Source organism: Oncorhynchus masou, chromosome 19, assembly GCF_036934945.1.
Source record: "Oncorhynchus masou masou isolate Uvic2021 chromosome 19, UVic_Omas_1.1, whole genome shotgun sequence".
In the NCBI taxonomy this organism is placed as follows: Eukaryota; Metazoa; Chordata; class Actinopteri; order Salmoniformes; family Salmonidae; genus Oncorhynchus; species Oncorhynchus masou.
Window position 1 is genome coordinate 27,215,142 of NC_088230.1, and position 16,628 is coordinate 27,231,769.

Below are 16,628 nucleotides of genomic sequence, written 5' to 3' on the forward strand. Positions count from 1 at the left end.
AGTGTAGTTTCAGTCACTTACTAATTAAAGGAAAGTTGACGGGTGCACAGTGCACTGTTCGGATGCTGGATTTATTTTGGATGAATGTGACAAGGACACTTAAGTGATTTGTTTGACAATCAGATGAAAACATCATGACTGTGTTCATGGCACATTAAAAGGTAAAACATAAAAAAAAAAATTAAACAGTTAAATGACATGTCTTTACTATAAATCCTGAGGGGTCCTCAGACTGGCCTCTGCCTGGGGCCTCCAAATCACTAAGTCCACCGCTGCAGTGGTGAGATGTTTCTATCTCTGTTTGTGAGAAATAGACAAGAGGATGTTACCCACTCTGCCAGACAGTAAATGCCAGACACCGAAGCTTCCCGGCATACACTCTGTGTTTTTCAGACATACAGCCCAGCATCCAGAATGGCACCCTATTCGCTACATAGTGCACTACTTTTGACCAGAGCCTTATGGGCCCTAGTTAAAAGTAGTGCACTATATAAGGAACAAGGTGCTATTTGAGACACATCCAGTCTTTCCATGGACCCAATACATATCTGCATAGTCATGTAGGGCTTCACATTACTTAATGATTTTGAGGAATGCCCTTGAAATCCTAGTACCCCACCTGTGCTCTACCTGAGAACTGCCTTGTTTTTCTGAGTTGGAGGACATGTAGAGTGGTTGGTTCAGTGAACTAGTGAACAAATTCACAGAGATTTCACGGTCTGTTGGACGTAGCGTGGAGAAGACAGCCCATGACTTCAGAGTCTAATTACCTTGTTGAAAACAGCCAACATGCTAGCAGACACCCATAGACTTCCAGTCACTGTGCTTACGCTAGTTAGCATTGGCCCACGAAACTGTCGAACTTCCTTCATACTGGACATGAAAATGTTATCCACAAGTTGATTTGACTTAGTTAAAGGGCCTCAAAATCCCAAATTATTCCTTTAAGCAGGCTGAGAACAACAAGCTGACCAACAACCATACATTTAGTTAAAGCCTTTAGCTAGGTTTATATGAGTGGAGTCTTAGAGGGAGTTAAATATATGACATGTTTAAATAATACATTCGAGGGGTTTTATATTCCTATTTGGTTTGAGTGGGTCACATTCAGCAACATGGGAAATGACAGACTAGTGACTTCTGCACAATTCAAATGCATGAACATGATTATACTCCGTCTCCAAACATGTGGTCACCTCAACATCATTACTCATCTGGTGAGCAGATGTCCATCTCTGGTTCTCTCAGTCTCGAGTTTTGAAAGATTTTGTAAAGCAGCATGTGCTTTGTGTGTGGGAGTCTGTGTACTGCAAACTAGATACTTACATGCTCTTGTCTTGTGCTCTCTGACGCACAGATTTGCAGTTGCCCCGTCAACCCCGACCCCGCAGTTGACCCTTCCCCTCCGCACCTCCCCCATCAACCCCCACCCCTCACCACTCACCCCTCACCGATGACCCTTCCCCTCCGCGCCTCCCCCATCAACCCCCACCGATGACCTTTACCCTCCGCACCTCCCCCGCTCTCTCAGCACCGTGTGATAACACATTCCTCCCAGCTGCAGTCATCTCAGACATTCACTCACTATAGGTGATGTCATAGACTGGACAACCCTGAGCACCTGTGAAAGGATGCAGGTCAGTGCACACAGAGAGAGAGAGAGAGACATCTGCTCCACTCTGGTGGAACCTCTACCACTACTCCTTTTCTATCAGGTCTTCTGTTAGTAGTTATTCTTGCAAGAAGATAGATATGTTTTCCCTACATTAAAACATAGTGATATGGCCATCTCCGTTTTCCAAATGTGTTACTTTAAACTGAAAAAAAAGACAAGATGAGACTCTCCCAGAGGAAAACATTCTCCCTGAGTAGAGGGATTTTTCTCAAATGTGACTTCCTTTCTGTTCAAAGTAAAAAATAAAAAAAATAAAAAATAGTAATCGTTATATTAATTGGTGTGTCATTAGTTTAGTCTCTCCTGTGGGCTTGGCTTTGGCCACATGTGGTATGGGAGGTTTGGACCTTCTCTGCTAGACGTCACTGATAGGCCTCTGTCAACAGAATTCCTATGAATAGCCCTGACCACCAGGGAACACACTGGTCATCTGATAAAGGACGTATTCATAATGCCATGAAACACTACCATCACCACTGAGAATGGTGGAATCCAGGAGGTATCTTGTAGCACAACAATATTAGTCATAAGTAGTGCACTGTAAAGGGAATAGGGTGCCATTTGGAACGCAAACGTGGTCTCCTCAGTAAGACTTTCTGCATACCTTGAAGTAGCCTTGTTGTATAATTCCTCTCTCCTGAAATGCAGTGGTAGCTAATGGTAAATATTTGTGGTGAGTCATGCAACAGTTAATTCCTCTATTTCCCTTAATCTGGAGCCTTTTCTTCTCGACAGCTGCCAGGCAGATTGTGTTGAAGGCCACCCTGGACCTCGTGACGCAGGTTTTAGGATTCATATGACGAGTGACATCGTCTGTGTGGTATTTGCACGATTCCATTTTAACAAGACTCCAAGTGTTGCTCCCCAACCAGGAACTGTAGTGTGGGTGAGAGATCCTGTATGTGCTTTAATGGTGAGAGCATTGCAGTGCTACAAATATCTGCAACCTTCCTGCGACAGACTAGCGTTCTAGGGGTGTATTTATTCATTAAGCTTCCTTGCAGTACAGAAACAAGAGCTTGGCCCATATGGCAGGAGTCTTTCTGGTCTACTTTTATCCCACCTTGGGATTCGGCATCTATTCATTACACTGTGTACTATGGATGTAGTAGTAGCATCCTACACAGACATTATTTTGTTCTACCACTTTGCTTCCCTTTGCATTCAAGGGACAGAAGATAATGAACTAGAGGGTCTGGCACTAGTGTGACATTGTTCTCCCCGAAACAAAACTTTCCCCTTGTTTCTATGGAAACACGGTTGGCCGCAAGAAGGACAAGAGACAATTGGGTCAGGCAAGACACCAGCTAGAATATGAAAAGTGGAAAGACACTACTAACTTAGTATCACTTTACCTCTGGTCCAAAAGGCTGCTGCAAATCTACTGTATTTCTCACAAATACAATTCCCCCTCTCTGTTGGAGGAGAGAGAAAGAAAAGAAAGAGGGGAACAGGAAAGATGGTGTGAAAAGCCTTCCCCCCCTGGCTTGAACTCCTCCTCTGTGGCCAAACAAGGGCAGCACCATTCTGTGCCATGAATGGGAGGAGGGATGACATCACCACCCGCAAGTGGAGCAGGGCTAGTTTTACACAACATTCACCTTTCATTGTCCATTGATGACATGTTTGGAATGTGATGGCTAAGTCCCTGTGGAGTGGGGGCCCTCTCATGACCCTGTGAGAGAGAGCCGCTGCCTGCTTGCATACAGCTCAGCTCCTGCACTATCCAAAACACACTAGGCATGGACCTACCTGCTATGCATCCCTCCTGACTAGCAGTCGGTAAGTCTGATAGCTTAAGCTGTTGAAAGTTTGAGAAAACAGTGAAATCTGGCTGCGATCATTGTTGTTAGACTGGCTCCTGGTGGATTTGGGTAATGTGCCATGCAGGGAGAATGTTTGTAATACAAAGTAACAGGCTTCAACCAAGGACAATGATGTGCAGAACTCACTCCTGATTTTAATGTGTTTCTAGTGTGTCTCCCATATGGATGGGGACCTGTTGCAGTCAGCAGACTCTCTATAGCACTTGGACAGAGAGACTCCCGCAGAGATTAGTTAAACATCTACTAACATAATTCCGTTAAGGTTCACTCGGTGGCCCTAGGTTGGCAGTGTGCCACATTAAGGACACTGGTTGTGTTTTTACAGTTTAGCTAGCATATCTCTGATGTTGTGGTCCTTTGCTCTGTGTGAAGGGCAGGGTTACCCCTGTTGAGGAGAATCACATGAGGGTTCAGGCTTCTAATCTGCCCTCCTGTTGTTCCCTCTCCTATCATGCCTTTGCCATCTCTTCTGCTTGCCTGCCTCCCTCCCATTCCAGCTCCCACCACTGCCCACGGGATTCTGGGCTGGGGGTAAGGAACTCATTTTGAGTCTGGTCAGGCTCCTCTACTCTGGGAACTACAGAGATGTGCAAGTGCACACTAACAGGGCAATCTATACAGTGTAGTTCACTTCAGTGTCTCACATGCTACCTATCACAAATAAATGTTTGAAATGTTAGTAACTTTGGAGATTTGTGAGAAATGTTGAGTTAGAATACTTTTTCATTCATTCTGTTAATGCCTTTATTTTTTTTACTATTTGTACTTTACAAACTCATAGGTTCAATAGTTATAAGTGCTATGTAGCAGTAGGTAACTACATTGTTCCTGTACACTGTTCCTGTGGGTGTAATTACAATGTAGTAGATTCACAGTGTCTTAATATAGAAGGGGATCAATCATTATTACATCAGGAGCAACATCTGAAAATCTCAAATAGAGAATTTCAATCACACTTCATATCTCTCTCACTTCCTCCATCTCTGTCACATTCTCTCTCCCTCTCCCAGATTAAAGGAGCTGCTGGAGCAGGATAAGGTGTACCAGGCTTGTAAAGACAAGGATCAGAGCAGGAGGCTAGAGAAGGTCCGTGAGGAGCTGGTCAAACTCAAGTCCTTTGTCCTGATGCTGGTGGACGAGCGGCAGCTCCACATCGAGCAGATCGACCAGCAGAGCCAGAAGGTCCAGAACCTCAGCAGCGAGCTCCAGGAGAGAGAACAGCGACTGGTCGCTGTCAGCGGCAACGCCAAGGAGGACAGCCAGAAGGTCCACAAACTCGAGGTGGAGCTAGAGTGCAAAGCCACCAAGTTCACCCAGGAGCGTGAGGAGATGACTGCCAAGCTGGCCAACCAGGAGTTCCAGAGCCGCCAGCTCCGCCTGAAGCTGGCAAGCCTGGCCCACAGGATCGAGGAGCTGGAGGAAAGCAACAAGGCACTGCAGAAGTCAGAGGAAGACCTCCTAGAGCTGAGGGACAAGATCAGCAAGGGGGGTGGGAACTCCAGCCTCATGGCGGAGCTGGAGACACTGCGCAAGAGAGTCCTGGAGATGGAGGGCAAGGATGAGGAGATCACCAAGACAGAGAGCCAAGCCAGGGAGCTAAGGAAGAGGCTACAAGACGAGGAGACCACTGGCCGGGAGCTGAGGCTGGAGGTGGAAAAATTGCAAAAGAGAATGGGGGAGCTGGAGAAACTGGAGAGAACTTTCAACATGAACAAATCAGAGTGTGCAACACTTCATGTTAACATAGTAAGAGAGAAAGGACTGGCAAATGACTTAGCTGGTGAGCTGGACACAGTTAAAAAACATATGAAAGAACTGGAGAACTCTGAATCGAGACTTGAGAAAGCAGAGATGGGCCTAAAGGATGACCTGATGAAGCTGAAGTCATTTACAGTGATACTAGTGGATGAGAGGAAGAACATGACTGAGAGAATAAAACAAGAGGAGCTAAAGAGCGATGATTTAAATAAGATGTTCAAAACTGAGCAGGGTAAGGTTATGGAAGTCACAGAAAAGTTGATTGAGGAGAGCAAAAAGTTCCTCAGACTGAAATCAGAAATGGAGGTAAAAGTGACGTCGCTTACTAAAGAGAAAGATGAACTGAAAACAAAACTCGCAAGTGAAGAGGAAAAGTGCAGGGATCTTAGCTTCAAGGTCGACGTGATGAAAAAACAAATGAAGGGGCTAGAGGAGGCAGAAAGAGAATCATTAAAAAGCAGAGCTAATAAGGACAAAATATCCCTAGCTGAGCACAACAAAGTCAACGAGCTAACGCAGGAAATCGAAAGACTCAAAAACCGCCTAAAACAGCTAGAGGTGGTGGAAGGTGACCTGATGAAGACAGAGGACGAGTACGAATTACTGGAGAAGAAGTTTCGAACGGAGCACGACAAGGCCATTGTTCTCGCTCAGCTGCTGGATGAGATGAAGAGTCAGACCGCCATGAACAAGGCCATAGAGAAGGGAGAGGCGGTGAGCCAGGAGGCTGAGTTAAGGATTCGCTGCAAAATAGAAGAGGCCAGAGCCAGAGACCTGCAGGCAGACGTCCAGGCCCTCAAAGAGAAGATCCACGAGCTGATGAACAAGGAGGACCAGCTCTCCCAGCTGCAGGTAGACTACTCCCTCCTCCAGCAGAGGTCCATGGAGGAGGTTGACAAGAAGAAGAGCCTGAGCCAGGATGTGGTCAACCTCACCAAAGAGCTGGAGGTCACCAAGCGCTACAGCCGCGCCCTGCGTCCCAGTATGAATGGGAGGAGGATAGTAGATGTCCCAGTCACCTCCACCGCAGTGCAGACAGATGTAGTGGTCAATGAGTTTGTTGAGGAGGACACACCTGCAGTGTTCATCAGGAAATCTGTCCTGGAGGAGAACCATATTATGAGCAACCTGAGACAGAGGGGTCTAAAGAAGCCTGTAACCGTGCTGGAGCGCTACCCCCCTGCAGCCACTGATCTGGGCCTGAGAAAATCTTGGATACCTTGGATGAAAAAGAATGATGCAGTGACGATCACTCAGACCACCCCAGAGAAGACCCTATCCCCTCAGGTTAATGGGGACTATTCCGCTCGTCCACCCGAGCTGACCATGTCCCAAAAGCCAGGCCAGCCGCTGCACATCCGAGTGACCCCCGATCACGAGAAAAGCACTGCCTCCTTGAAGATCACTGGCCCTCGTGCTGAGGACTTCTTCTCCAGCGCCACCATCATCCCCACATTGGGCCTTCAGAGGCCCCGCATCACCATTGTTCCCAAGCCCACCACCGTGTCCTCAAAGAGCAAGCCAGGTGAGGGCATGATGGGTGGGCCTGAGCGGTGCAAGTCTCCAGTCACCATCACCACCATCTCCAGGGCCAAGTCCCCAGACAGGAGTAAGGGCTCCTCCTACTCAGACTCGAACAGACCTCTCTCCCCCGTCTCCATCGTCACAGTGAACACCACTCCAGTGGCCTTTGCCTCCACATCCCCTGAGACCCATGATATGAGCACCATGGGCCGGGCTGTGTTCAAGGTGACCCCAGAGAAGCAGTCGTTGACGCCTGTCCGAAACTACAACTCCAATGCCAGTATCATCACCACCACAGAGGACAACAAGATCCACATCCACCTGGGAGCTCAGTTCAAGAGGCCATCACACCGTAGCAGTAGCAGCCCCACGGTGACAGTAAGGCCCCTTTGTGTGAGCACAGAGAGCAAGGAGGCACCCACAGGTACGGTGCTGCGCTCCCCATGTCAACCCAACAACACCGCCATGCCTGGGAAGACTACGCCAAGCAAATTGACCAGCAGCATCACCATCACCCCCAGCACCTCTGCCCTATCCAGGCCAACTCAGTCTGTAGTGAGTATTCAAATTCTAGTATATTTACATAAGCTCTCTATCGCTCTCTCTCTGTCACATTATATGATGATTTGAACAAGGACTGTCTCACTAACAGAGGCTTTTTATTGCACAATTTAGAAATTGATAGCTAGATTTATGGATGGAAGCTTTTTGAAAGTTAAGAAATGCAACACTTCAATTATATTGCAATTCTAATGAAAACCTATATCCAAGATGGCCAACTTTTGTCATCCCTCTTGAATCGGTGTGAATGTATTTCTTTCATTTACATGTAATTCTGCAACACATGTTTTAACAATGATAAAATTCACAGCAACAAGTATATAGCTTGCCAGCTTGAATTTAGTTCCACCAAATGTACACAAAGTTGTTCTTGTTGCTATTGTGCGTGCTTGTCTATGATAATAATACTTGAAAAAGCCTTTGTCTGTGCTTTTGTCTTACTTTGTGATTCCTTTTAGCCCGGGGCGGATGTGCAGTCAACTCGGGCCACGGCCACACGAATCCCTATGCCAAAAGGTATGAAAACAGGCAAGGCAGTTGTGACAGGCGTTTCCACTGTGACACGGATAGAGTCGCGAGCCGAGAGCCAGTCTATGAAAATTGAACTGAAGAGGTCAACAGTCTGCAGCTCTACCTCCTCAGGGGGAGGGAAGTGCTGAGGGCCACATGCTGCCCCCACTATCTATCTATGGACTCAGAGTCCCCCATGAGTCAATTCTGACCAGTCTTGCCAGCCAAAAACAGAATAGGATACTGTAGCCAGTGTTGGATTTCATCTGCTCACAGATACACAGAGAATAGCTCTATCAGAAACCACAGACATGTCTATTTTCTCCATTTCAAACATTGGGGCAGCACATTGAAATTAGATTGTATTGTAGTTTTGTATGTTTCCCAAAAATATTTGTATATCCATGTTGATTTCAATCAGGCTGTGTGGCACGTTGACCAGAATGCATTTCCATGCATGTTTTAATTAGACCAGAATGCAATGTTTTTTTTTTTGATTGACACAATGTTATTAGTCCCTCATCAGGCTTGTTGTCACACAGAGTTGTTGATATTTTTTGGTTTCATAATTCATGTTGTTAAAGGTCTAATGTAGACATTTATCTATCTAAATATCAAATCATTTCTGGGTAAAAATTAAGTACCTTAGTGTGATTGTTTTCAATTAAAATGGTCAAAAAGGAAACAAAAATAGCATTTTAGCAAAGGACCATTTCTCAAGCAAGAATTTATGGGAATGGCCGGAGAGGGGAAAACTGAAAATTAGCTGTCTTTACAAACAGCTCTTACACCAAAAGGGCATTATCATCATATTCACAATATTATTTCAACCTCATAGTGTGAAAAATATAAACACAGGATAATCACATTTTTGACTGCACTGGGCCTTTAATAGTTTTGTTTATTTCACCATTTCTTATGGAGGTTTTGGAATACGGTACAGTAGCTCTTATGAATTGTGTGTAAAATACCTTTTGATCAGTCATCAACAACACTAATTTGTGCCACATTTTAAAAAATATATTTTTCTTTGGAATAAAGTACGACTGTTTGTTTATATTATTCATGTGGAGATATTACAATGCAAAATCTTCTTGATGTTCACTAAATAAAGAATTTTGTGAAAGCAGGAGAGTGAGAGTAACAAACAGGAAACCTTCCATGTTTGAGTGTTTTATCCATACTACTCTCATAGAGGACTCCTCTTTATATCTGTATCATTACAGCGTCTGTGACAGCATGGGCAGCGCCATCCCGACCCGGTTGTCTACTTTGACTACTGTAAAATAGCGCAAGCCCTCAATGGCAATGTCCATGCTAAAACAGGTTCCATCCATGATGAGTCCTCTATCTCTATGACTGCTCTGTAGAATGACATCTGTAAAATGGCTTACAGCATGTCAGAGAAGACTAAACAAAAATTAACTCTTCATCTGTAATCTTGCATGTCCATAATGTTTTAGGGACAGATTGAAATTTACTGGGTGGGAGGAGATGGTCCAACTCAAGGTGTCATTAAAAAACTAAATGCATCCCTCTCCTCAAAGTAAAAAATATTTTCACATAATGTTTACGACCACAAATATCAATAACTGTAGCGACCCTGTGTTTATAATTGTAAATATCAACGTTGCCACAGCATGCTTTTGTGGAACAGTCGATGCCACGCAGGTCTATGGGCCAGAAGGTTGAGGTTTCGCCGACCACCACAGACAAGCTCACTCTCCCTGCATTTTTCATTACACTACAAATCAGAGCTGGCTGCAAACAATGATCAGCTAAGGGGAAAATCAGATGTTCTACATTTTCATGCCATATTTATAATTATATAAAATACATGCAACAAATTGTCCATGAACAGGTTTCTGTGCCAATGCGTCACTACCAAGAAACAAAGCATACTGACTTCGGGCACTTCAATATCATTGTTTGTGTTTTAACACCACAATAAATAAACTGTGTCAATCTCGAGAAACAGAAAATGCATCCCAAACTACATCCCTCCCGACTTTGTAGGCTTACGCAATATTGAAGGTTTGGTTTGACAATCTCAGAATGTCATTCAACTTTTCTGTTTTGTAACAGAGGTCTCTTTCCATTCATCAATTAACCGCTGCACCGCTTGAATTGATTGATTGATTTTAATTGTCAGTTAAAAAAAATACATATAGTACCAGTCAAAAGTTTGGACACCTCTTCTCATTCAAGGGTTTTCATTTTTTTCTAGTTTCTCCATTGTAGAATAATAGTAAGACATCAAAACTATGAAATAACATATAGAATGATGTAGTAACCAAAAAAAAGTTAAATCAAAAAATCTATTTGAGATTCTTCCAAGTAGCCACACTTTGCCTTGATGACTGACAGCTTTGCACACTCTTGGCATTCTTTCAACCAGCTTCATGAGGTAGTCACATGGAATGCATTTCAATTAACAGGTGTGCAATGTTAAGTTAATTCCACAAATTTCTATCCTTCTTAATGCGTTTGAGCCAATCAGTTGTGCTGTGACAAGGTAGGGGTGGTATACGGAATATGGCCCTATTTGGTAAAAGACCAAGCTCAAGAAGAGCTCAAATACCTCTGCTGCAAGAGGATAAGTTCATTAGAGAGTTACCAGCCTCAGACATTGGCACCTCCGATTGCAGCCCAAATAAATGCTTCACAGAGTTCAAATAACAGACACATCTCAACATCAACTGTTCAGAGGAGACTGAGTGGCCTTCATGGTTTAATTGCTGAAAAGAAACCACTTGTTGATAAAATGATTGTGGGGGCTGTCTTGTTAGACTTCAGTGCAGCTTTGACATTATCGATCATAGTCTGCTGCTGGAAAAACTTGGCTTTACACCCCTTGCTATAATGTGGATAAAGAGTTACATGTCTAACAGAACACAGAGGGTGTTCTTTAATGGAAGCCTATCAAATATAATCAGGAATTCTCCAGGGTGGCTGTTTAGGCCCCTTTTTAAATTTTTACTAATGACATGCCACTGACTGACTAAAGCCCGAGTTTCTATGTATGCGGATGACTCAACACTATACGCTTCAGCTACTACAGCAACTGAAATGACTACAACACGCAACAAAGAGCTGCAGTTAGTGTCAGTGTGGGTGGCAAGGAATAAGTTAGCCCTAAATATTTCTAAAACTAAAAGCATTGTATTTGGAACAAAACTCACTAAACCCTAAACCTCAACTAAATCTTGTAATAAATAATGTGGAAATTGAGCAAGTTGAGATGACTACACTGCTTGGAGTAACACTAGATTGTAAACTGTCATGGTCAAAACATATTGATGCAGTAGTGGCCACAATGGGGAGAAGTCTGTCTATAATAAAGCAATGCTCTGCCTTAACATCACTAACAAGAAGGTCCTACAGGCCCTAGTTGTCTTATCTTGACTACTGTTCTGTCGTGTGGTCAGGTGCCACAAAAAATGACTTAGGAAAATTGCATTTGGCTCAGAACAGGGCAGCACGGCTGGCCCTCGGATGTACACAGAGAGCTAATGTGAATCATATGCATGTCAATCTCTCCTGGCTCAAAGTGGAGGAGAGTGACTTCATCACTAATTTTATTTTATTTATGAGCGGTATTGACAACAAACATTGGCACAGACACATACAATAACATACACATGGATTTAGTAATGTAGTAGTGGTGGAGTAGGGGCCTGAGGGCACACAGTGTGTTGTGAAATTTGAATGTATTGTAATGTTTTAAAATGGTAAAAACTGCCTTCATTTTGCTGGACCCCAGGAAGAATAGCTGCTGCTTTGGCAGCTGCTAATGGGGATCCATAATAAATACAAAAGGACACAAATAGAGACTAGCTTGGGCCAAGAAACACAACCAATAGACATTAGACAGGTCCTTTGGTCTAATAAGCCCAAATTCTAGATATTTCGTTCCATCTGTTGTGTCTGAGACTCAGCATAGCTGATCTCGGCACGCGTGGTTCCCACAGTGAAGCACGGAGGAGGCGTGGGTGTGCTTTGATGGTGACACTGATTTATTTAGAATTCAAGGTGCAGCGACACACCATCCCATCTGGTTTGCGCTTAGTGGGACTATAATTTATTTTTCTATAGGACAATGACCCAAAACACACCTTCAGGCTGTGTAAGGGCTATTTGGCCAAGAAGGAGTGTGATGAGTGCTGCATCAGATGACCTGTCCTCCACAGTCACCCAACCTCAAACCAATTGAGATGGTTTGGGATGAGTTGGACCGCAGAATGAAAAACAGCCAACAAGTGCTCAGCATATGTGGGAACTCCTTCAAGACTGCTGGGAAAGCATTTCAGGTGAAGATGTCTGAGAGAAAGCCAAGAGTTTGCAAAGCTGTCAAGGCCAAATGTGGCTACTTTGAAGAATCTAAAATATATATTTTTTTGGTTACTACTTGATTCCATATGTGTTCTCAGTTATATTTTCACTATAATTCTACAATGTAGAAAATAGTAAAAATAAAGAAACCCTTGAATGAGTAAGTGTGTCCAAACTTGACTGGTACTGTGTACATAGTCTATATAAAGGAAAATAAATTTAGGCCTAATCCCAGAGAGAGATGGATATATGCAGATGGCTACTGTGTCTGCTATACAGCGACTTGAAGGAGGTTAATTCTTGGGGGGCTCGGAGGTACTGGAACATAACATAAAGCATCAAATCATAATAAAGCATTGCATCCATTATCATTGCCTTTGCATAGTGGCATAGAGCAGTAGAGTAGAAGTGCTTGCAGAATAAATTGTAACCTAGGGTCCTTGAAAAATGTGGCCTTTTATAAATCAATTTCATGCAATTCTACATCATTTTACATGACTGAATATTTTTTTTATACTGCACAAATGATTAAAATGACAGGCTACTTTGACACTGACAAACAGAGATCAATGACCTCATCTTGAATCCACCAATAGCCTAGGCCTAAGTGAGCAGGAAATGGGGCTGAGCTGGACCCAAGGAAAGAAACTAAGTATCCTAAAACACCCCTCAGCTAGACTAGCCTATTTCAACAGCTAACTAACTCACCAAAAATACAGTGGGTGGTCCGCCCAGTTCTAACTAGTGTTAACAAAGTTCACCTACAAGTAGTGTATGCCCATGGGCGACTTGTCTTGGTTCCCCTTTTTCCCACCAGCAAACAAACACTCAAACACCATAACCAAAAATACTCACAGGTGAGGACAAAGTTATATGGAGTTGCTCAAACAAAAGAGACCTCAATACGTAAAACAAAATAGACATAGTAGGAGAGCGTGAAACACAGCACAAGCTACAGACAGATGGCATTGACAGAGAGATGGAGCTCTAAAGAAAACAACTGACAGGGTTTTTAAACCAAGGGAAAGGAACTGTGATTGGGTAGGAAACCAGAGGAGGTGTGTCTTCTGATTGATAATTGATTGGGGAGTGATGATTTTCACCTGTGAGGGGAGAAGGAGAGAAAAGAACACAAGACACACAGGATACCTGTATCCGTAACAGGTCTATTTGGAAGATAAAATATTTTGGTAGAATACACAGATTAGTATTCTCTTTTCAGGAGGAGACATTTGCTTTCCAACCTGTGTTTTCCTGCGATTTTATTTGAAAAATTGTGAAAGGCCTGTTTTGGATGCATGCTGTTCACTGACAGATTTTCCACTTGGTCCCGACTGAAGGCTATGCCTTGTGATTGGGCTACACATAGTCCACAGATAGGCTAAATTATAGGCCTTCTCCTGGTGTAGTATTCGGAATGACTTCCTTTCAATTCTGTGAATCTCTCAGAGAGACTCAGGCGCGTCTCTCTCACCACAGCAACGGCCACGCGTTGGTCAGTCTCTAGGCTATACTGTTGCGCAAACCATTAAACCAACACAAAACGGTTCTTAGTATATCACGTTTTTACATGATGGTTTTTTAGGGGGCGGGATACTTACAGAGGTGGCAACTCTAACACTGATCGCTTTTTTTTTGTTTGTACATTGCAAACAGTGACAATTATTTTTCATGCCAGGAGAGGTCCCAGATCTGGGAAAATCTCCCCCTGGCAGAATCCCCTCCCCCGGCCAGAATCCAACCAAACTTAATAATTAATGTATGTGTATTATATTGGCAGGGGGGAGATTTTCAGGCACAACACAATAATTAAACAGTCCAAAACTGAGAGGTGCGGGATCGTTTTCGGTCAGGATCCGACTCAAATTAAGCACTGCCAAAGCGCTCTGGTCAAAAGTAGCGCACTATATAGAGAATAGGTTGCCAAGTACCTTAACGTTGAAGTATTGACAAGGGAATTGCGAGCTATTTGGGATACACCCACAGTGAGGGTGAGAGACCAAGAGTGAAAACAGGAAGAAACAGGTCATGCTTTGGCCCAGGTTCTTGATATGACCGAGTCCTGATGTATATCTCTTTCTGGAGGGAGGGGAAATGTGTTGTGTACCGTATTGTCTCAGGGCTAGATCGCAGAGGACGTGGAGGACATTCTACATCTCTGTACAAAATCGTTTTCATTCTTACATTTGTTTTCTGCTTCAAGAGCACCCAGACCGTAAGGTGCAGCCTTGTTATTGAATTATCAAGTCAAGTTTGAGTCAGATGCATTGCATCAAGATACTTTAGCTTTCAGCATTTGTCCCTATGTAGCCTGTCTCAAGATGATATGATGTTCTTATGATGGTCTATGGTTCCCTCATCTGGAGAAATATGGATAGCTCAATCTGAAAATGCTAAATTGGAGAGTAAAAAAGAATGAAGCCGTCTTTCTGATCTGATGACTAAATGTAATGTTATTTCTATGGTAAATAATTAATGTAGCCTACGTTTACTTGGACTATGAACTTACAGTCCACTACATTTGGCTAGCGACCATCGAGGCCTACTGTATTTCCTCCTGATCCAAAAAGTATTTAAACAAGGATGTGAAAAGGAAGTGCTGAGGGAAGGCATGCCACAGGTCTGGACCCAGATAGAGAGGAAATTCAACACAGGGTGGTGACGCTCTCATAGCCATGCACCAATTGATTAAACATACCCTCTAGAGCGATTAAGACATACTTATTTCTATACAAGCAGACTCCATCTCTATAAAGCGATAACAAAAACCACACACTACTTCTCCCAAGAGAACACAACCTCCTATCCTTTACAAACATTTCGCTACACCCTCAATAAAATCTGCTAAATATGTGCATGTGACCAATGCAATTTGATTTGATGAGCAGATAAACAAAGGTTTACGTAAGTGGAAGGAAGCAAAAGAAGAAAACAACTTGCTGATGTTATGGTGCATGGGAGGGCATACCTGAATATTCAGTAGGGAGACGGGTACCAGACCCAATGGAAACAGGATGCGTCCCAAATGGCACCCTACTCCCTATATAGTACACGGTTTTTGACCAGACTCCTATGGGCCCTGGTCAAAAGTAGTGCACTATATAGGAAATGGGATGCCATTTGGGACGCATCCATAGAGAAGAGAAGGTGATGGTGGGTTAATATAGGGTCTGCCTGCGAAGAGAAGCATCTGGAAACTAGGCCTGGGACAGTAAACATGAGATAGCAGAATCTCAGATTCACAACAAGTGAATTCCACTTTCACTCAGATGCATCCTGATCCTGCATATTGTCGTCCGCCTTCACTTCCCTGGGGTTGTTTTGACTGCCTTCACTTCCCTGGGGTTGTTTTGACTGCCTTCACTTCCCTGGGGTTGTTTTGACTGCCTTCACTTCCCTGGGGTTGTTTTGACTGCCTTCACTTCCCTGGGGTTGTTTTGACTGCCTTCACTTCCCTGGGGTTGTTTTGACTGCCTTCACTTCCCTGGGGTTGTTTGACTGCCTTCACTTCCCTGGGGTTGTTTTGACTGCCTTCACTTCCCTGGGGTTGTTTTGACTGCCTTCACTTCCCTGGGGTTGTTTGACTGCCTTCACTTCCCTGGGGTTGTTTTGACTGCCTTCACTTCCCTGGGGTTGTTTTGACTGCCTTCACTTCCCTGGGGTTGTTTTGACTGCCTTCACTTCCCTGGGGTTGTTTTGACTGCCTTCACTTCCCTGGGGTTGTTTGACTGCCTTCACTTCCCTGGGGTTGTTTGACTGCCTTCACTTCCCTGGGGTTGTTTGACTGCCTTCACTTCCCTGGGGTTGTTTGACTGCCTTCACTTCCCTGGGGTTGTTTTGACTGCCTTCACTTCCCTGGGGTTGTTTTGACTGCCTTCACTTCCCTGGGGTTGTTTTGACTGCCTTCACTTCCCTGGGGTTGTTTGACTGCCTTCACTTCCCTGGGGTTGTTTTGACTGCCTTCACTTCCCTGGGGTTGTTTTGACTGCCTTCACTTCCCTGGGGTTGTTTGACTGCCTTCACTTCCCTGGGGTTGTTTTGACTGCCTTCACTTCCCTGGGGTTGTTTTGACTGCCTTCACTTCCCTGGGGTTGTTTGACTGCCTTCACTTCCCTGGGGTTGTTTTGACTGCCTTCACTTCCCTGGGGTTGTTTTGACTGCCTTCACTTCCCTGGGGTTGTTTTGACTGCCTTCACTTCCCTGGGGTTGTTTTGACTGCCTTCACTTCCCTGGGGTTGTTTGACTGCCTTCACTTCCCTGGGGTTGTTTGACTGCCTTCACTTCCCTGGGGTTGTCTGACTGCCTTCACTTCCCTGGGGTTATTTTGACTGCCTTCACTTCCCTGTGGTTGTTTTGACTGCCTTCACTTCCATGGGGTTGTTTGACTGCCTTCACTTCCCTGGGGTTGTTTGACTGAGATGTTGGTGGAATAAAGCGTATAT

General features: G+C 44.2%; 1 protein-coding gene across 1 annotated transcript in view; it reads left to right on the forward strand.

Annotated features, from left to right (window-relative positions):
- LOC135506087 (filamin-A-interacting protein 1-like) overlaps positions 1-9,586 on the forward strand; it is a 28,597-nt gene extending 19,011 nt beyond the window's left edge. Inside the window, exons 5-6 of the mRNA XM_064925502.1 lie at positions 4,512-7,338; positions 7,803-9,586. Of these exons, the coding sequence (XP_064781574.1) occupies positions 4,512-7,338; positions 7,803-8,003 (3,028 nt within the window). The 3' untranslated portion in view covers positions 8,004-9,586. The remainder of the gene's footprint in view (positions 1-4,511; positions 7,339-7,802) is intronic.
- Positions 9,587-16,628: the final 7,042 nt, after the last annotated feature.